Here is a 21,446-nt window from a genome sequence, read left to right on the forward strand (position 1 = left end):
TGCACCTGCACCCCTTTCATATGGAAAGTTACTTCCCTGATTACAGCTCCCCGTATTGCACCTAATCAGGGCACGGCCAGCAAACGAAGGAACAATTCTGGATGACAGGCGAATAACCGCTCACGCAAGGAGCGGAGCTCCGCCCCGTCCAAAGTGGCCAACAAAGCAGAGACAGAGGCAGCATCATATCTTCCATCAAAGAACTGGTTTCTGGCTTGGAAGATGAGCTCCATCTTTGCATCCGAGTCGGTGCTGTCAGGAATCAGCTGGTCTAATGGAGTGAGAGTAGTGATCGACGACTAGCTATTGTATCAGAGCTGCCTGGTCTTCGTAGCATTTGCACCGATTCTTCTCGATCGGACTCTGAATTCTGTCCCTCCTGCGTATTACTTGAGGCATTGCTATGTAGCTAAGTCTTTGGCAGAGTTTCATTATCCATGCTTTGCAAACAGTGCCATAACAACACAGTTAATTAATCACCAAGCTTCTTTGCAAGTTCCAATACAGTTGAATCGCACGCGATTTGAGTGCAAAAATCAAGAAAAGTGCCAACTTGTTCCCGTAAAATATTTTGAATATTGACCTAAAAAATGAGTAATTTCCAGATAAAATAACAGCGAAATCAGTTTTCGCTTGCCAATAAAACTCACAGATATTGAACCTCCATTATTAAAGGAACATTTTAGTATATGCCATTCTTGATAAAACTTCTTAGCCACGCAATACCAGCGCAAAATAAAGAGACACTAAAAACACGACCAATCACTCCGATTTACCATAGGAAAATACATAGAAAATGTATGTCTCAACTGCGCCAAATATACAGACAGTTATATACCTACATGTGACGTCATGATTAGCCCGACCAATCAGAAGCAAGTTGTTTTCAGCCACAAATAATTAATTTCTGAACTAACTAGGCATTTTTTCAACAAAGTGATTTTAAATTAAATCATTAAAAATTCTGAGCTTTTTATTTTACCAAAACATACAGAGCATGCAGATAGGTCCCAACCCTATTAAATCCGCCAGAAGCTTGTTGCATGCTAGTTACATGCGTGTTTCATTATCGTGTCATATTATTATTATGTCGGCTAATGAGGCACCGCCCTGCACGTGCTTTAAATATAATCCTGCACATGCACGCCACCTAGTCGGAAACTCATCATCGGACTCATCCTGGTAGGGTTTTCGTGTTGCCAAATGAGGCGAAACGACTTTGATTCGGTAGTGCCTCATAAATGCCTGCTACGGTGAGCAGCGACGAGTCTGAGACTGCTTCTAAAACGCGTCCTTCACTTCCGGCGCGGGGCCGTCATTTCCGGCCGCCATTGTTCAGTTCTGCGGCTGCCGGCGGTTGGTGCGGTTGTGTTGTGGCTAGTGGTGTCAATTTCAGAAAACGTATGTCCAAAGTCCGTCCAATGTCCAATGCTTACGTCGATTGTCCGTCCAAAAATGTCCAAGCCAGCCATTTGTCCAAAGATGTCCGACACCTACGCAATAGTTTTACACTCAACACTGTTATTTCATTTGCTTTTCATGTACCGCTACAAGCTCAATGATAGTCCTAAGCAAGGCCTCCAAAATAGTGTACATTTGGTTGAGCTAAACTCTGTGGTGCATGAGCTATGCACGTGCAAGCCGATTGCACCCCTTCGTGCGTTGCCACGCCTGCAGGGTAAACGGCAGCTCTAACTGGTTCAAAACTTGCAGGTCACAAGAAGAATGCATTGCGTCACGACTAGTGGTGTCAATTTCAGAAAACGTATGTCCAAAGTCCGTCCAATGTCCAATGCTTACGTCGATTGTCCGTCCAAAAATGTCCAAGCCAGCCATTTGTCCAAAGATGTCCGACACCTACGCAATAGTTTACACTCAACACTGTTAATCATATCGAAAGCTGAGCTTCTAATAGCCAATCAATGTTAAACACGACTACTTTTTAAAAATGTTGAGGTGTAGCAAGCGATTGTCCAAAGTTGTCCAAAGCCTGCGGCCATTGTCCAACCGAATTCCGAATTGGACATTGGACAAAATCGGAATTCCGAAGATTCAAGTTCCGATTGACACCACTAGTTGTGGCACGGTGCGTTGTGAAGTCCTCGGACTGGGATATTTCGCAGGTACGCTATATTGTATGATATTTACGTAGCAATGGGGGATATTTTATTTATTTTGTAATATTCTGAACACATGGTTCGTCATAGAATTCACCCCTTGACCGTTGTGGGCCACTGTTTCGTTTGAATTCCGACTATTGGAAGACGGACTTTCTTTCAGTTGCTGTCTAGCCTTTTTTCCAAATGTGTAAGCTACACATATTGCCTCACATTGATTTATCTTATACAAAAGTCAGTTGATGTAGGTAATAAAGCCATCCTCACTGATATTTTAAAATCAGCAGTTAATTTTCTTTTCTGTTTGCAGAGTTGCTTAAAGTTGTGGGAGACTGAGGCATGAAGGTATACCGGAAGCCAGCGATATTTCTGTTGGTAAGCCTCGCCCAGAAAAAATACTTGCTTGAATCTGCAAAGTATGGCAAATATTTGATGGACTGCACAGTGCACAATGTACCTGACATGGCAGGATCAACTTGCTCACTCGCCTGTTGTAAGTGCCGTTGCGTCAGAGCCCGTGGAAGTGCCCGATCGTGTCTCATGCAACCGTATTATTTTGTGAATGTTATTGGTGGTGACTCGAGTCAGCTTTTGCACCACTCCACTATGATATTGTAATATGTACCTATATATTTAGATATTTTGTATCGTATGCTAATAAGTAATAAACGTTATTTTTGTGTATGATTTTTTTTTTGTAACGTGGCTGGCACGCTGTCGTGGCTGTCGTTGGCCGGGTCGTCCACCAGTCGGAGGGGCGGCTGGGGAGAAGGAGGGGGGGGGGTGACGCAATTGAGCTAGTATTACTACTGGGCAGCAATAGCAGGCGCTAGCTGGTTGGGTTACCAGGCGAGTCCTGCTCAGGAGCCTAATCGGCGTACCGCACACAGAAAAATATTGACACCGTTAACGGTGTAATTACACAGTACATATCTGAGCACTTGAGGAAAGTTAATTTAGTCCCTTCCCCGCTTAAATTACTCGCGCTTCTAAATGAACACCAGGAAGAAGGTAATAGAACACTGTTAGGAGGGTTGGGTGTTTTACTACATGTAGCAAAACACCCAACCCTCCTAACAGTGTTCTATTACCTTCTTCCTGGTGTTCATTTAGAAGCGCGAGTAATTTAAGCGGGGAAGGGACTAAATTAACTTTCCTCAAGTGCTCAGATATGTACTGTGCAATTACACCGCTAACGGTGTTAATATTTTTCTGTGTGCGATCTGCTGGTTTTGCCCTTGTTTTCAAACGAGGTACCGAATAACGAAACGAGGGCCTGACACGGGGGTGCTCGGTTTATGAGGCGTGGGCTTGTCATTTACTAACGAAATAAGCTTGTACCCTCTTACTAGCTAAATATGAGGCGATTTTTACACGTCGCTGCATGCTCATTTTTGCGCCAGCGGTTTTCCTACAAGGGGCTTGTAAGATTTTTTTACAGTGTATACCCTACCACGGAGTGAGAGGGCCGCGGCGAGCCTCCCGTGTAATGATTCCAAACACGGTATGTGGAAGGGTCCGAGAGAGCTCGGACCTATATCTGAAGCCTTTTGGTCAGATATAGATGGAAGAAAACGCGGTAAAATGTGCAGCTCATACTCTACTCCTGACTCATGATCTGTTTCGCATGCCTATTGGAATAACTCTGAAAGTAGGGTAGGTTAGGTCGCAGATAATATGCAGCTAGACTGGACACAAAATCAGCCTAACGTAGAATGGGCTACATGGCTAGGCATTCATAAACACCGTTGAAATATATTTTTTATTTATAAATTATGAAATATACTTTATATTTCAGTTAACGACAGACAGCTAGAAGGGTGTGCAAAATACTAACCACTCATATTGCGTGAGGTTTCCTTCAAATGTAGGCCCGCTGGCCGCTGCTAGCCACCTAAAATGCTGACACATGTAATCCTACGTTTAGCTTTCAAGTTTTATGTGTCTGTTGCTAGCAAGCAGCAACTACATATACAGCTCTATCTCTGTACCAAGCAATGTGACATTTAATCTGCCAGCCCTGTCGAGTCCGTCTACACTGATCCTGCGGTGACCTTTAGCACAGGTGACACTTATCGACTGGTGTCACAGGTGCTATGACGTAATACAGCTATCGGGCGTATCTGACAGAGTGCATTTACAGAAACCATTTGACATTCGGGTCGAATTTGCAGGGGGTATAGCTCAGTGGTAGAGCATTCGACTGCAGATCGAGAGGTCCCCGGTTCAAATCCGGGTGCCCCCTCTTTAGCCAACCCCCCCCCCCCACACACACACAAACGCACACACAGAGGAATGGTTGGCTAATAGGGTACTGCACGAATTAGCGTGTTTTGCTATGAACAAGGCTAATAGGAATCGAAGTTGACAGTCTGACTCAGTTTGGGTAGACGAACAGTTTGGGTAAATAGGTCTATTGAATACTGGTTACGGATTTCTTGTTATCGTTCCTTGTTGGAATGATCAGTGACCCAAAAATTCGCTGACTACACATGACATGTTCATAGAAATAAGACGTCATATAAGGTTCCAATTATAAACCACGCCATGTTTTCTTTTCTTTTCTCCAAGTTTTCCATCACCCCAGCTGCGCCAAATGGTGTACCATTCTCCGAACTGGGGTCCCCGACTCCCCAGTGACCTCCTATTGCCACCCATTCCCATGCCTTTACGGCTGCCGGCTCGCTCTCCCTATACATCACCTGGGGAAATGTCTCTGCGCTCAGACGCCCGGCTAGCTCTGCAGAAATAGCCAGCTCTCCCAGACCTCTTGTCGATCAGTCTCTAACGGAATTAGCCAGACAACCGCAGGCACGACGAGCAGCTTCCAACAAGGATTAGTCGCTAATGGTTTTGTGGAAGAACCGAGTCTAACAACCCAAAATGGCGCCTGATTTCGAACAAAGCTTACCTCAGTCGTGAAATCCAATAATCAGCTCAGTATTGGGGGATTATCAGCTGAGTTCACTTGGGATGTTGCATAGCTGATTCAATCATTAATGCCTAAGTCATATTGTGTTTATCGTGCTATTATAACCGAGCTGTCAATTACCTATGTAGTCATTTTTATCTTATCCCTCAAACTTTTCTGCTAGAGTCATGTATATCACATCATATCACTTACTAGAGATGCCACAAATTTGCAATTTCATTACCCGCCCCGCCCCGCAGCTACCCCTCGCCCAACCACAACTACCCGCAAGCTGATTTTGGCTGAGCCGAACCCGCAAAAAAACCGCAATTTCAAAAACCTGCTTTTGCAAGAAAAAAATCCAGCTGGGTCAATGCTAGAGCTATATAAACCTTACTTGCTTCATTGCTGTGCGGAAAAAGACAGCCAATCAAATAGTAAGGACTTGAAATTGCTATGCTAAGTCCTCAGGAAGTGCACACTGGATAGTGGAAAATGAATAATGCATCAATACATTTGAAATTCCTTTCTGAAAAGAGTCCAGTAAAATCTTTCTCTCACCTTACCCTTCAGCATTGGCTGAGGATCAAAATTTCACTCTGGCTCCCTCTCAATGTTAGGCTTCTGGAATGATATTGCTATAAAAATGAATGTTGATATAAAAAGATATGCGATTTCCAGTTAAAAATAAATAGTGACACGGTGAATAATGAGCATCCAGTCGATCTACACAAAACAAATCCTGCAAAATCCCAGCTAAAACCAACTAACCACCAATGAACCGGACGCCGGTGAAAACAGGGCGCCGGAGGGCATATTAGTCACGTGACATTTGGAACTTCTCCCCCTCCGTGGGCCTTCTACGATGCTAAACGTCACGTGTAAATTTCACGAACCTTGATCAAATCGCCCCAGGCGCCCTGTTTTCACCGTCGTCCAATGAACCACGCATTTCTGAAAACATGCGTCAGAAGCGTCTCCAACAGCTGATTGCAAGGAATGTTACAGCGACTAAATTATTGCAGCCGTAGTTAGTGCGAACTTATTATTGCGAAAACACCGTTGTATAATGCATATTCATGTGCCATTTTGATAAAATTATTTTACACAACAGCTTAAGTTTTACAATTCAGAGGTTAATCACCGGTTAAGAAATAAAGAGACAGTAAATACTAAATTAAATGTAATAATTTTATAGATGGTCTTGGTAATGCTCTCCGCCTGGTCCTGTCTCGGCATACAAATAATAAGGACGTAAAAAGACAAAAGAAATAAATGCGACCAGCTACGTGGTTTTGTAACATGTATAACTGCTATTTTGAGGCATTCAAAAACCAAGACAGAAAAATTGATTGTAAAATTATTATTGCATCATCAATGACAGCTTTCCTTCGCCTCAGAGACCAAAATTGACGCAGTCAAATGCCAATCCTTGTCAGAATGTCGGAAGTGCGCCAGTATTGTATTGCGTTATGTTTGGGCCGCATGCCAGTCAATATTTTGATTTTTTGTAACAGTAAGGGTAATTGATGTGCTATTTTCGTAATATAGGGTGGGACAGAACATAGAATAGGATAGGTAATCAATAAATTTGCATCAAATTTTGTTTAGCTGATAGCTCTTTTTTATGTCGACCAGACGCAAATAAAGTAACATGTGGCATTTGCTCTGATTCTGGGTTCTTCCATAATGTATATCTAGTGCACACTGCACATGGACTTCAGTTCAGCTTCCTATAAGTTTGCTTTCAGGTTCTTTTATGTTTTATGGGATGCTTTCATTAGCATTTATTTATGCTTTGTAGTTTATTGCTTGTACCCTGGTTTGGTCATTGCTAGACTGTGGATGCTATTGCTGGTTGTTTTCAGTTTTGCATTTGAAATGTGCTTCCATGATATATATTTTTTATAGTTGGTTCTGTTTTAAAAGTTGTTTTGATCAATATTGTATTGTTAACCTGAGCAAATGCACTTGGCATTGTGTTTTGCATCTAAAAAAAATTAAAGGTTCTTAAAGGAAATAGTTCACTTTCACGAAATTATTTTTTTTTTTGCAACGATTTATGATTTTTTATGTTCAAAATAATCAGCAAAGAAAATAAAACCTTTTCATAACAAAAGATTTTTTTTCTATATTTTGATATAGGAAGAACTTTTCAGTTTCTGTAAGGCACACGCGATCCAGTATGAAAAGAGCATGGGTCCCGACAATTCTTCAGAAACAGAGAAATTATCGCAGCCACCGGCATTTGGGCGATCTGCTTGTTGTTGTTGTTGTCGGTCCCCGCAGCCGCGGCGAAGCCGCGGTGTAGCCTAGTGGCTCTGGAGGGCCCTGAAGGCGGCCACCAGGGCCGCCACTGCATCGCTGCGCCGAACCTCCTCTGGGGTCGGCAGTATGTTGCCGATGGCCTGGGTCCGGAGGCGGACCCCCATCATCCCCGGACATGTCAGGAGGATGTGTCTCGGTGTGTCGGCTTCCTCTCCACAGAGCCTGCAGCGGGCCGCGATACAGCCGAGACTGCGGCACTGTGGGGCGTGGGCAGTCCACGGACGGGTTCCTCCCTATCTCGTGGAGGAACTGGGCGGAGCCGCTCCATCGCCCAGTTCGGATCTGGTGGACGTCGATTGCGCTCGTCCTGTCCATGTTGGAGATTGGCGGTGGGTACCCTGTGCCCATCAGCTCACGGTACCAGCCGGTCGCGGCCTTGTGTTCCGGGTCCGGGTAGGACGGCCTCTCCCTGGCGGCGCGGTCTCTTGCGGTACGGACCGCTGCTCGGTAGATGGTCTCCACGTCGAGCGGGACGTCCTCCTGCGCCAGAGCCGCAGCTTCGTTCGCCAGTGTGTCGGCGGCCTCGTTGCCCGGGATCCCGCAGTGGGATGGTACCCACTGTAGGGTGACCGGTCGGTCCCCAGCTGTCGCCTCCCGCAACAGCTGCCACACCGTCGCTCCTCGGGCAGACCGCTGGGCCGACGGGCCCTCCCTCAGGGCGGCCACGGCCGACATGGAGTCCGTGCAGATGATGACCGGATCCGTGCCACTCTCGTTCTCGATGATGTGCTCCAGGGTCTTCTGCAGGGCTACCATCTCTGCTCTAAAACTGGAGCAGAGGGTGCCCGCCGGGATCCGAAGCTCGGTGCGGCTGTCGTCCGCTCCGATGACCAGGGCGCCAGCCCCTCCTCGGAGCACTCCACCGCTCGCTGAGCCATCGGTCCATGCCCAGATGGCGCACTGTGTCAGGGACGCGAGATGCTGCAGCGCCGCCTCCCTCTTGGTCGAGTTGGCGGCCCCTGCGGGAAGAGCGCCGATCCCCACGTTGAACGTGATGGGTCCGCTCGGTGTCCACGGCGGTGGCCTCTTCGGTAGCAGGGGCTCGACTGGCAGCTCTACCCGCAGCTCCCGCAGGACTTCTCGGCCCACCTCCCGCCAGCCGGTGATCAGCTTGAGCCGCCGCGGTGGGTCATCCATGGCGAGCTGATGCAGGGGGTCCTCCGGCGGCAGGGCGGCGGCCTTCGCCATCATGCGCGCCGCCAGCGCAGGGCGCCTGGCCGATACGGGGAGGATCCCGGCTTCAGCCATGACGCCGTGATGGGGCGCCGAGCGGATACAGCCCGTGACCACTCGGGCCGCGGCGCGCATCTCCCGGTCCAGTAGTTCCACGTTGGTTTTTGACGTTGCCGGCAGCCAGGCAGCAGCCGCATGTTCCAGCGCGCCGCGCACGTAGCCATTGGCCACGGCGCGCAACTGCTGCTCCTTGAGTCCCCAGCTGCGGCCGGTGAGGCGTCGTAGTTGGGCGGTGCGGGGTCGGACGCGCCGGCGGAGGCTCCTACAGTGTGCGCCGAAGCCCAGCGTCCTGTCGAGAGTCACTCCCAGTAACTTCAGCTCGGCTCCCCCTTCCACCAGCTGGCCCGCCACGCGGATGTGGCAATCGGCGGCGTCTCGGGGGTTCTGGGAGAGGACGAGGAGCTGGGTCTTCTCGCCCGCGACCTCCATCTTGTTGCGGCGGGCCCACCTGACGAGCGAGGTGGCCGCCAGCTGCGCCCGCTCCCGAGCCACGGCGATGGTGTTGCCCGAGCACAGGGCCGAGGTGTCGTCCGCGAACATGAACGGTGTAGTTCCTGGGAGACGCCTGAGGGCTGACGCGAGTGGGGCCGACCACAACAAAAACAAGGTCGGAGAGAGGACACTGCCCTGGGGCAGTCCCGCTCGGTACACCCGTTCCTCGCTCCTCGTGCCGTTCAGCTCCACACAGGCTCTCCGATCTCGCAGAAAGTGCCACACCCAGGTGTTGGCGCAGGCCGGGATCCCCAGTTCTGCGAGGCGGGCTCTCAGGAGACGGTGGTCCACCTTGTCGTACGCGCGAGCGAAGTCAAAGGCTACCAGCACATACTTCTGGGCCGCCTCGCCATCCGGAACCTGCTTCTTGGAGGGTGGACACGGCTTCTTCTGCCACCCGTCCTGGACTTGTTGTGTGAGTCGGGCGATGACGTCCTCGACCCCGCGCTTCTCTCTGAACCCGACTTGTTCGGGCGGGACGAGCTGCTCGATCTGATAATGTTCCCCTGAATGTCCTAATTGATCAGTACGAGAATTTCTCTAGAGTTCTCGTAGATAATTTCTCTAGTTTCTGAAGAATTTTCGGGACCCATGCTCTTTTCATACTGGATGGAAATATATGCAAGGTACACATCCTCACCGCAAGACACCTTTTTCGGGACGAGAAATAGAATATCTTTGCCTAGGGTGATCGTTGGGCTGCAAAAGCTCCTGATTTATGCTCGTCTCAGCCCAAGCTACGGAACTGCTATTCCAGTTCAAATCCCATGTTAAAAAGTGAACTATTTCCTTTAAGTCTGACCGCCAAATACCCGCCATACGACAAGTTTTGCTTCTCGAACCCGCCAAAAACCCTGCGGGTTTTGAAAACCCGCAGAAAGCGGGTTCGCGGGCTCAAAAGTGGCATCTCTATCACTTACCCATCACTTATCGTATCGTAGCACCTAAAAAGTAATGCATCGTATCATATCACTTACCGAGTCGCCTGAAACTGGAGCTGATTCTTCGTTTGAGTCTCTGGACCCGGCCCAGCCGCACCTCTGGCTTCTGTCGCATCACCATGCCTGCGGGCAGAAACAATCTCTGACTCATCTGCCTACTCACATGCAAATGGCGACGGCTCCATCGTCAACCCCACACAACTTGACGCAGACGCTCCGACGAATAGATGTCCGTCACCGCAGCTCACACTCCAAGTTTCCAACAGTCACCATATCGTCGGGGCCGTCGGAGGCCTCAGCGCTATTCGGCCACCAATTCGACGCGAGTTTACGGCTACCCTCCCGATCGCTCGGCTCGAATATGCAGATCGAGAGCGTTCAGAGGGGGGGCAGGGGGGGGGGGAGGTCGACTATCGGCCGCGGTCGGTGCGCCGTTTTGGGATAGCGGGGCCGGCGGCGGCTGGGAGAAATGGCGAGAGGTGTGGCGATGGAGCGCCTCCAATGGTCAATGTCTGGCCTGATCTGGTGGACAGCTGGGGTCAGGTATCGAACCGGCTGGGGTCAGGTGCTGCAGCCGGCGAGGTACGACGGCAGCTGCTGGTTATGACAGTTATTACTGCAGTGGTGGACGCCAGTGGTGAGATGATGGCGATGGTGGTGTCTATATGGCGGTGCTGCAGCGGTGCCGGTGCAGGTTAGTTGTTGGTGATTTAGAATAGCGGCTGGGTTACATGGGCCACGGAGACGGTTAACCCTCGCCCGGCGAGGGGGGTTGATGCAACCCCCCCTAAGGTTTTTCGCAAATAACGTAAAAGCGGCGGCGCGTAGCGCCGCCAAATTTGGCATACCCTCTGAAGCAGCATTTTCGCACCTTTCCTGAAAATTTGAAGTCCCAGTCTTTTCAGGTCAGGTCACCAAGTCACAACAACCAGTACAAGGTCAGGGGAAAATTGGACTAGCTTAGCGGCAACTGAATTCCAGAGTTCACTTAAATTGGTAACAAGTTATATCATTCGATGCGCACGGACGTTTTGAGTTCACTGGTGCTTTTATTTTTGCTCTATATTTACTAGGTAAAAAGTTATAAGCGAAAAACCTTTGACATGTTTTAGCAAAATTTTTGCACTCATACCCTAAACCCCCCTAAATATTGACTTAGAGTCACCAAACTTTCACAGGAGCGAGATCTCCTATGTACCCACCTACCCTGTAAATTTGGCGTTTCTAAGTGCCATAGGAGCCAATCGCGAGGGGGGTCGCACCAACCCCCCACCTCGCCGTCCGTGTCATGGAAAAGGCCCTCGCCTGGCGAGGGTTAATACGGGAGGCACTTTTGGAGTGTTATGTGTGCTTGTTGTTGTGCAATTTTATTCGGAAATAAAAAGCCCATCGACATCAAAAAGAGGGCAATAGAAGTATGAACGATTGTTGAGTTAACCCTCGCCGCCCGAGGGGGGGGGGGGCGGGTGCCGCCCCCCCCATAGGGTTTTTTCGCGATAGCTCTGAACACGCTGGCGATAGAGAGCTGAAACTTGGCATACCTGACCTTTGATCCAAGCCGGATCTTTTGACACCAACCGCATTTTTGGGTAAGGTCAGGTCACTGACCTATGACGTCATAAGTGAACCTCTGCACGGTCTTCAGATGTCGCAACTTCGCAACGCCCTCACTGCCAGAGGAGATGTCACAGGGAAATGAAACTTGCAGGATCTAGTATCCATTATGAGTCTCACAACTTGTATATCTCGGATTTTTCCTAAAGGTCATATGAGGTCAGGTCATTTTCGTGACCTCACCATTATAAGTCAATGGGGAAAAATTCAAACTGCTTTTCTGGCGCCGGGAACGATCTCCAACTATCTCAAGCACACAGAATCGTGATTTGATGCACTCCTTGCAAGGTTAGATGCGTCACTTTTGCAATGTTGACCTTGCGTGACGTCATTTATGACGTCATCAAGGTCATATTAGTTTTTCGTCAATAACTCTTGATCAAATTGAGCTAGCGAGTCGAAAAAGCCACCAATGGACTCAGGAAGACCTGCCGAATCGAATGATATGCGACATGACCTCTTTCGACCAACTTCGTGACCTGGGGGTGCTGACCTGACCTTGACCTGAGGTCAACACCCCATGTTGACCTGACCCGGACAAAAAGTATATCATTCGACGCGCCTGAGCGAGGCGAACACGATGCTGCCAAAATCGCGGCTCTGCGGCCGTTTTTTGTGAAGTTATTCACCAAAAACTGAACCGTACCCTTGGGCACTTGACCTGACCTCAGAGGTCACCGGTTGACCTAGGACCTTAAAATCTGGTACCAATCTCTGCGTCTCGTAACGGCGCACACGCTCGTTTTTTCCGCGACGCGCTAGCTCCGCCAGGGGCGAAACGGCGAGGGGGGGGGGGTCGTACCCGCCCCCCCCCCTCGGCCGGCGCGTATGTAGAAAACCAATAGGTCCGGCGAGGGTTAAAGTTTCACGCTTAGAGTTAGCAGTGTTCTCGAGTTTAACTATGAAAAATAAATTACTTAATTTTCACTTTTAACTTGGAAAATCTGGCTAAAATCAACTGGCTACTTTTGATCATAACGCCAGCAATATGAGGGCACACTCTAACCTTCGACTAACTCGATCAGTCCATTATCCAGCAGAAGCTTCACATAACATGAAACAATTGCAGAGCAACGACTAGATGTTATTAGGTACAATATCAAAGAAGAGCTGACAACCTTGGTCGTCAAAGTCGACGTAGACTTGAAAATCCGTAAACCTGACGAAATTTCACCAACACATTTTGCATAATCAAAATTTCACCTCTTTTACACGAGGAAACACATGCAAGTAAACACAAACAATGCTAACATTAGGGTAGCCTGGGGCAAGACGCCCCAGATAATTTATTTTGCTACATAAATTTTGTCCCACATCACCTGAAAGGCCAAATTTGTGCTCAATGCGTTCTTTGGACATTTTACTTTAAAGTGCACCCCTCAAATTGATTCACTTCTGATCGGACTCCAAGCTAGGAAGTGATTTGTGAAGCAACTGCAAATGGGGCATTTTGCCCCAACCCCAGGGCAAAACGCCCCACGGCCTGGGGCAAGTAGCCCCATACCTTAGATTAACCCTATTCCTGGCGGGCTCCGCCGGGACAAGAAACTGGCGGGGGGGGGGGGGGGGCCGATTCGGCCCCCCCCTGAGATCTCGAGAACGAAGCAAGATAGCGACAAACGGTAAACGGCATCGGATACGCACGGTCAAGATCTACAATTTTTACTAAGGTCATTTTCAGGTCAGGTCAAAGATGACGTCACAGGGGTCGAAAAAGTCAAAATGGCGGCGCTAGATATGGAGAGAGTTTTTCTCGAATAACTTTCGAATTAGTCAAGATAGGAACAAACTAAGGGCATCATCGTGATCCTCTCGTCAATCCGCATCGAATGATATATATGTTGACCTCGAAAGGTCAAGGTCAAAGGTTGACCTCAGGTCACGTGACCTCGAGGTCATCATGTATATCATTCGATGCGTCTTGACGAGCTGAACACAATGAGACCATCCACGCGTCTGTATCTTGTTCCTGTACGGAGTTATTGGCCAAAAACCTTTGGTGACCTTTGATGACGTCACATGACCTCACAGCTGCCCAACAGCAAAACAGACCTCAAGGTAGTGAAGGTTGATCGTATATGAAGTCATGTATGGTATATGGGGCCATTCCAACCCGTTTTAGTGGTAAAAACAGGGAGTTGATTTTTCCCCCATTGACTTATAATGGGGAGGTCGCGAAACTGACCTGACCTTAGGTCACCGATATCAAAATTCCGAGATATACAAATTGCACATACTGGTACCCTAACTAAAGCCTGAAGAGAAGAAATTGATCGGTCAAAAACTCTAGCTCTGGCGTGATTGCAAACTTTTTTGAGGTAGGGTCACCAAACCGCCTCTGGTGACCTGACCTGAGGTCAGATCAACTCAAAATTTTCAGACATGTTGCGTAGAAGCCTTTTAGGAAAAGTCAGAAAATTTCAGCTTCCTAGCTCAACGCGTTTGGGAGAAATAACCAAAAAACCTCAGGGGGGGGCTCCTGAGGCCCCCCCCCCGCCAGGAATAGGGTTAAAGATTTAACATGGTAGTTGGCTAAATCTTATGTGAGAGGTCCGTTAGACCTCTGGAGGCACGGCACTGAAGTTAGCACATTCCATCCTGTCAGGTGCTCAGCATATGACACTGTTGTATGAGCAGGTTTTTCACCTACCTCAGAAGACCAAATAATAAATTATTGCAATGCAAATGTTAACAAAATACTTCCTTTGCCATCCATTTGCTGAGAAAAATACACATAAAGGCATAGAAACTTACTGTTCGCCAGCTACCGAACATTAGAAAGTGGGTAGCCCCAACAACACAAGAGGTAAAACGCCCCAGGGGCTTTTTGCCCCGCGACCTACTGGGGCGTTTTACCCCATCACGTAGTTCGGTCAGAGAACAACGCCTTGCACTCCAGTAAGACATAATTTAACACGAACCAACCCGGCATGATAAGCGTTAGACAATAGTTGTTCAAAATACATAAAAGTCGTTAACCTAATGTGGACCATAAAAGAACGCCATGATTCATAATCTGACAACAAAACATAAAAATCACTCAAAAAACACATTTTTAATTATATCTCCCGAAAGAGTCATCACAATTTCTTTCCAGTCTGCTCATATAATGATCATATAGTGCATGTTTTATAGAAGAGATGATGTTTCCCCAGAACCCTGCCACTTCCGAGAAACATCGGTGAGGCGTTTTACCTCGGCGGGGCGACTTGCCCCGGTCTACCCTACATAGAGACTAAGACCAGGTTAAACTTCAAGACTACCGTTAGGCGGCACGGGCGGACATCGATAGCAGCGCCTCTATCGGTCACTAGGGAAAGCTGGGCTGTAGGCGACGAAATACCGGCTGAGTTGTCACACGTTGAACAGGTTTATAGACATCATTCTTGTGAAAAAGTTGAACTTTTGTCTTCAATATTTCTACAGGCAATTTTAGAAGTGTCTTCACATAGATTACAAAACCGTTTAGATCATTGTATTAACTTCAAGCCTTCCCTATTGTTCTTGACGATGATGCGGGAACTATTTCAAATTAGTGTTTCTAGCTTAGTAAAAGAACATATTGTGCAAACGATGAAAAAAGCATAAATGGAAGATTTTAAATGCAATTTTCTCTAACAATTAATGGTAAATTATCTATACATCAAGGAAAAGGTGCATGCTAACTGATAATTTAAAGTTCTTGGGGCCAGTTGTTTTCTTCTTTTCTTACGTCACCCCAATGGCCGCGAATACACTTGTGATAACGCCTATCGCGTAATACGACCAAGTTTCCAAGCGTAAACTATTTCCGTTCCTTACCCTCTCCGAACTGTCCAGAAGTCGGAAAATCCAGTTTCATGGCGTCCATTCGGCAGCAGACACTCATTCTGCTACAGTGGCATCACAGTTTGCACCTGGCTCAGACTTTCCGACTGGACCTGAATCTAAGCTACTGAAATTTCTGCTCTTTATATCACAATGCAAACATCATCTAACCATCTTGATGTATGCTTGGATAGTGTGTTGTTTTTTAGCATTGTGCACTAGTCACTATAGCTCTTGCACTACTTCGATATTCCCTGATGTTGTATCCTGTTCAGCCCACCATACCGAGGTGTTCAGTGGCAGCACAGACCCGCGTACAGCGTACCCCCGCCGTGCCCGACACGCACTGAGCTGCTCCAACGGACGACAGCGGTCGTGGACACAGCGCCCTGGCGGCGACACCGAGAACCAGCACCGACGACCCAGCGTAGCCTGCGGCTATATATCTGCCGACGCTTTCTGGAGCGCCCGTTCTCAGTTTTCAGTTTGCTTTTGGTTGAAACTGGAAACGCGGTTTCAGATTACTGTGCGGTTCATGTAGATTAGGGTTGTTCAAAAAAACCGAATTTTGGAAAAGTATACGGGCTCATGGCTCATGTGGTGCTGTATTCTTTTCTGAGTCCAATGATGCCCATTTTTCTGAAAAGTATTAACTGTTAGGGGCTCCTCAAACGGCTTAAAGAGGACCATGTTACGCCCGCCGACCGGCCGGTGTCAATAAGGGCGAGAATTCGACGCCGCGCACGGGCGGCAGCGCCTTATCGGCACCGCGCGCCACGGCATCTGCCGGGCGGCCGGCTGGGCAGTGGGAAGTTACAAGCGCGTGGTCTTATTGCACACGATCGGGGTGAGCTATCCCATGTTTTCGGGGCGGAAAGTTTCAGTGCAGCATCGGTGCGGCTGCTGCGGTGGTCTGTGTCGATGGTACAGAAAATAAGTCAAACATAGCTGAGAAAAGACTGAATGATTCCGGTTAGTTGCCTCGAAACAATCCATTTCAAGAATACATTTGCCTTCTTAACGTACCGTATCACTTGTTAATTCCTTAAAAAGCAAAATCTGAGCAATAACAGACTTCTTTGCATTGCTGTTGACAATTCACGTTACTTTGGGACGGTGGCTCGCACGCCCAATATGCTGCCACGCATCTTAACCCGCGCCCTGCTGGGCCGTTAAGTGGATCATAATAGGAATAAGGCTGATCTCATAGTTCCATTTGTTTGCTTGCGTATTCATTATGAGAATAAAGTTGAGTACACGTAGCACATAGTCAAGCGGCTCTGAAGTCTGAGGAAGATACGAGATTCTGTGCCGTCAAACAAAACTCTGCCCCGAGTGAGGATCGAACTCACGACCTTGAGATTATGAGACTCACGCGCTGCCTACTGCGCCATCGAGGCCTGAGCACCCTCGCGGTGGACGCATTCCAACAAACGGTATATTATAAATAGAAGCGTCGCCCCGCCAGCGCGCCGGGCAGCGCAGCAGGACGGTCCGTTGAGTGTCCGCATCTTTTCGGCACACTTGGCAGAGTGCGGCCCGACCGGACACTCCACGGAGCTGCACTGGTCGCATACGGCCGGGCGTCGTATGCGCCACCGCGCCAGGCCCGGGAGACGGGAACCCAGATGGCCTTGGGCCGCCCGTCCGGCCAGGCCTCCTTCCAATGCGTAGAAGCGGAGCGGACAGCCACTCTCCCGTGACGATGTCGATCGGGGTGTCGTCTTGAAGAACACTGGCCTCCTTGGCGAGCTCATCGGCCCTCAATTCATCGAACTCATTCAGTGAAAGCCCGCAATGCGCCGGTACCCATTGCAGCTGGATGGGCTGGCTAGGAGCGCTGATACCTTGCAGGATGTTCCAGATGTCGGCTGCCACTGGCATCACTTGCACCGCAGAGCCGTTCTTCAGGACGGCCAGTGCCACCTTAAACTCTAAGCAGATGGTGACCGGGGGCGTCATGTCCCGGTTTGGCACTGAGATCAGGTCTTCCAGCGCGGCCCCGAGTACAAAGACCTCTCGTCGTGTACTTGAGTAGAGGCGGCCGACTGCGACACTTGAACCTCGGGGGGTCACAATCAGGGCTCCCCCTCCGCCGCGGTACTCACGCTCTTCGGCGGAGCCGTCCGATCAGATCCAGGAGGCGTCCGCCGCTAGTAACGCCAGACACTCCTAAGTCGCCCCTCTCAACTCTGGGGGGGGGGGGGGGGGTGGAAGGACACCTCTCCGCCGTCCTGCCATGGTGGGCCGGTGAAGTGGAGCCGCTCCTCGATGATGAGAGGCTCACCCTTCGGCGACAGGCGAGCGGGCACCCCTTGGCTTCTGTCCACCAGCCGGAGGTTGTCGCCGGACGTCTTGGCGGTTACGTCTCCGCCAGGCCGTTCTGAGCGGGTCTTCTACAGGCAGAGAGGCCGCCAGTAGCTAGCTGGTGTGCCGCTATGATGTCGCGGCACAGGTGTTTGGCTGCGAGCCCCGCCTCCGCCATTAGAGCGTGCGACGGCGTCGACACCAGGCAGCCCGTCACCACCCTGGCGGCAGGCGCCCGGTCGACTAGCACGGGATGGTTCTCTGACGCCGCAGGCAGCCATGCACCCGCCGAGTACTCCACATCGCCCCGAACATAGCCTTTCGCGACAGCTCTCAGTTGCCGGTCAGTCAGGCCCCAGCTCCTACCAGTCATGCCGGAGGTGGGCGGTATGGGGGCGCACCTTCTTTACGCAGCTCGTCGCAGTGGGCGCCAAAGTGCAGGAGACGACCGAATGTGACGCCCAGGAGATGCAGTGCAGCACCACCGCTGACCTCCATTCCGACCACACGAATGGAGAGTTTCGAGGCGTCGCGGGCCAATTGAGACACGTGACAGAACTAACACCCGAGCCCTCTCTCCCGCGGCGCGCATCTCCCAGCGTCCATCACACTCAGATTACTCATCCCCTCTCAAGTTTCTTTGATGGTTCGCATCTGGTGTGCTCGTCCTAACCAGTAACCGCTCGTCAGGCCCCAGCACTGTCACTTGACCTACGAGGCGTCTTTGGTGTTAAATTCAACACAACCCATCGCAAATAGCGATCGTCCGCGAACCGATCCGGTTACACTGTGTTGTGGGAGGAGGGCCGTGAAGAGCGATCTGATTCAAGACTTGAATTGACAAACATCAGCCAGCGAATAGGTATGTACAATTCTTTTTAGAGCTGACAGCAGTATGCTGAAGATTCCATCTATATGACAAATGCCGGGGAAATCACATGCTATGAGTTAACAAGCAGACATCTGAGTCATTTCTTAGGAATCGCAAATGTAAGCTGCAGCAGAAATTGCGTTTGTTTTTGTCTGTCCTCGTGAAGAGCTTCTTAGCCCTCGAGCCCTCGATATCGAATTTAGTGAAGTTACTCGAACAAAAAACAAACAAACAAACAAACAAACAGAGGTTTTGAGGATCGAGACCTGGCGACACATTACTTGAGTCAAGAAGCAACAGGTATTTCTTATTTATACATCATGCTTTGCTTTTATGTGCACCGACTTTATCCACGAAGCAGACGGATACTTTTCGGAACTCCGTCCCGAGTAATATTGTGCATCAGTTATGACGGTTTATTTTGACCGCTGACCCCCGTTTCAGCATGAATTAACATATCAGATATTCGACAAAAGTCAAGACCGTCAATCTCATCGTCTCATCGGTCCTACATTTCATCATACGCAACGCACACCGTCTTCCATCCATCCCTCCTCTCCCTCTCCTCCTCTTCCTTCTCTCCCCTCTCCGCAATCTCAGCACGTTATCACGATCACGCCTCCTACCTCCGTCCCTGGGTGACTGAAAGAGCCCCGCTTTGCCGCGCGGGCTGGCAGGACGCCCATGCCCCACTGTCACGCGTGACTCGCGCATGAGTGGTCGTGGCGAGCCTGTCGCACGGCGCACGATAAATGGTGTGGGAGTGGCTGGATCTGGGGGGGGGGGGGGTGAATGGGGGCGTAAGGGGATGGAGAGGAGGGGGAGGCAGATATCAGGACAACATGAAGTAGAGAATCGGTAGGGAGAGGCTCTGCTCACCGGAAGTTGACAGTTGATGCACAATGCATTATTGTGTATAGTTGTTTGCTTGCCTTGATTCAGAACATGAACACTGAACACTCAAGTCAGAATGCCTAATATTCTGTGATAGGTTTTGATGAACGATGACGTGTTTCATGCTGATTAAATGGTTTATGCATTTCAGTTAGAAAGACATATCACTGGCATTACAATAAAACATAGTATCTCGATTACCTTCTCCATACTGATAAAACATGAACACAATTAACCAGTAATCATCAGTACCTCTATTCTAGCATCCAAACTCCACTACTTCATCCCAAGCTCCCTAGCGATCACAAGTAATCCTAATTAGCGTGGTAACCGTGCAGACGACTTACATTAGCCACGCCCACGACTCGCGACCCCGGTCTGTGTCCACTGGCGATCGATCCCCCGACATACACCCCCCCCCCCCCCCACCTGAGAGTACCCTCTCACTCCTCGGGATTAGATACAGACCGTCACGCGATCCTACTTCCGGGTACATACAGTATGTATGCAGTGTCGGTGCTGCACAGTGGCATTGCTGCAACGACCGGGTATTCGTGTCGTTTGCGTCGCGTTCAGTTATGGATGAGCTCGATCTCAGTCAGTGCACGGTGGTTTTATTATATTCATATTTTAATCAGCTCTCTTAGTAGGTAGGCATTGACCTTAAATCAGAAACAGTTGTTTCATATGTCTGCTCACTACGCATGAAATGTATAAAACACTCACCATAAACACATGCCTACATTATAACTTAGCATGAAAATTGGGCAATGCGAACAGCAAAATGGTAGACAAATGTCGCACGAATAGTTGTCAAAGTGCGGCAAAAAAAAATGAATCGGCTAAATGTTATCAGCAAGTTCGCATTTAATTTTATGTCGTAGGTTTCATCGTAGTTCGCGTGAAGCTCCTTGCATGTTACCACTGGGAGACAATCCCGCAGTGGCCCGCGCCAATTCCGCTCCTGTTTGTTCAGTGTTTAGTCGCTGCACAAACACTGGCGCGGAAGTGGCTGGTCCGGCTCCCCGGCCGGGTTGTTTGTTTCGTCTGCGCTGTCTTGGGGATCCTTCAGTCGGCGGCCACGACTCTCTTAAACACCATTTACATCAGCTGTTCGCAGCCTCGGCGTCATCGATCGACCCAGTTCCGCGTCGTTTTGTATCTCCCGCGCCAGTATTCAGTTCGTGTTCTAATGCCATTCGCAGGAGCCGCTTTGCAGTCCAGGCGATTTATTGCCGCTCTTCTGTGCAATAGTCTTGTGTTGCTTCTAGACCGGTTGATATGGTGAGGTTTCTGGATGTTGTTTTTCTTTTGCTCTCAGCTGCGTGGTATTTTCAGGTTAGCACAGTCTGGTGCTGTGCATGAATGCTGCCACTGGCAAAATATTCACACGGTTCCATCCTTTACTTACAGCACATTTGTACATTTACACTTGTACATTCTATGGTTGGAAGAGCCCTGGCAAAGCTTCATTAAATTGCGGATTTAACCCGGCGGCCGCTGGGCCTCCGCGCCACCCGCCGGCCGCTGGGGGGGGGGGGCATAAAGTTGCCCCCCCTTTACTTCTGCGACGATATCATCGCAACGCGAAGAGATAGAGAAGCGAAACTTTGCACACATCTTCCTGAATACCTAGCCGAGGTTGTGTCCAAATTTGGTGTCGATCCCATTTGAAATGACGTCACAGTGACGTCATAAGTGAAATTATAGATTTGCGACTCTCATATTCCTCACGATACATCACATATATGGGACCAAATATAAAGGGCCGATTATTGGTCAGAAACTAGATGGAAGTGTAGTAAGATGTTTTAGGGTGACAGCAGGTGCTGTCTAGTTCATTTACAGTCGAGTTTCATGCTCAGCGTCATCAGAAACGGTCGATATCGGAAAACGACAAAACTTTATGACGTCACTGTGACGTCATCTTA

General features: G+C 49.3%; 1 protein-coding gene and 2 non-coding genes across 3 annotated transcripts in view; 1 reads left to right on the forward strand and 2 right to left on the reverse strand.

Moving 5' to 3' along the window:
• LOC122375991 (cyclin-dependent kinase 14-like) overlaps window positions 1-15,776 on the reverse strand; it is a 37,226-nt gene extending 21,450 nt beyond the window's left edge. The window contains exons 1-2 of the mRNA XM_043355618.1: window positions 15,438-15,776; window positions 10,059-10,145 (exon numbers count right to left, since the gene is read on the reverse strand). Of these exons, the coding sequence (XP_043211553.1) occupies window positions 10,059-10,145; window positions 15,438-15,504 (154 nt within the window). The 5' untranslated portion in view covers window positions 15,505-15,776. The remainder of the gene's footprint in view (window positions 1-10,058; window positions 10,146-15,437) is intronic.
• On the forward strand, window positions 4,291-4,362 carry Trnac-gca. The gene has a single exon. It is a non-coding gene; the product is annotated as a tRNA-Cys (tRNA).
• A 994-nt stretch (window positions 15,777-16,770) lies between the features above and the next one.
• Trnam-cau lies at window positions 16,771-16,843 on the reverse strand. Its single transcript has one exon. It is a non-coding gene; the product is annotated as a tRNA-Met (tRNA).
• Window positions 16,844-21,446: the final 4,603 nt, after the last annotated feature.

The sequence above is a fragment of the Amphibalanus amphitrite genome, unplaced genomic scaffold (assembly GCF_019059575.1).
Source record: "Amphibalanus amphitrite isolate SeventyFive unplaced genomic scaffold, NRLGWU_Aamphi_draft 001979F_arrow, whole genome shotgun sequence".
In the NCBI taxonomy this organism is placed as follows: Eukaryota; Metazoa; Arthropoda; class Thecostraca; order Balanomorpha; family Balanidae; genus Amphibalanus; species Amphibalanus amphitrite.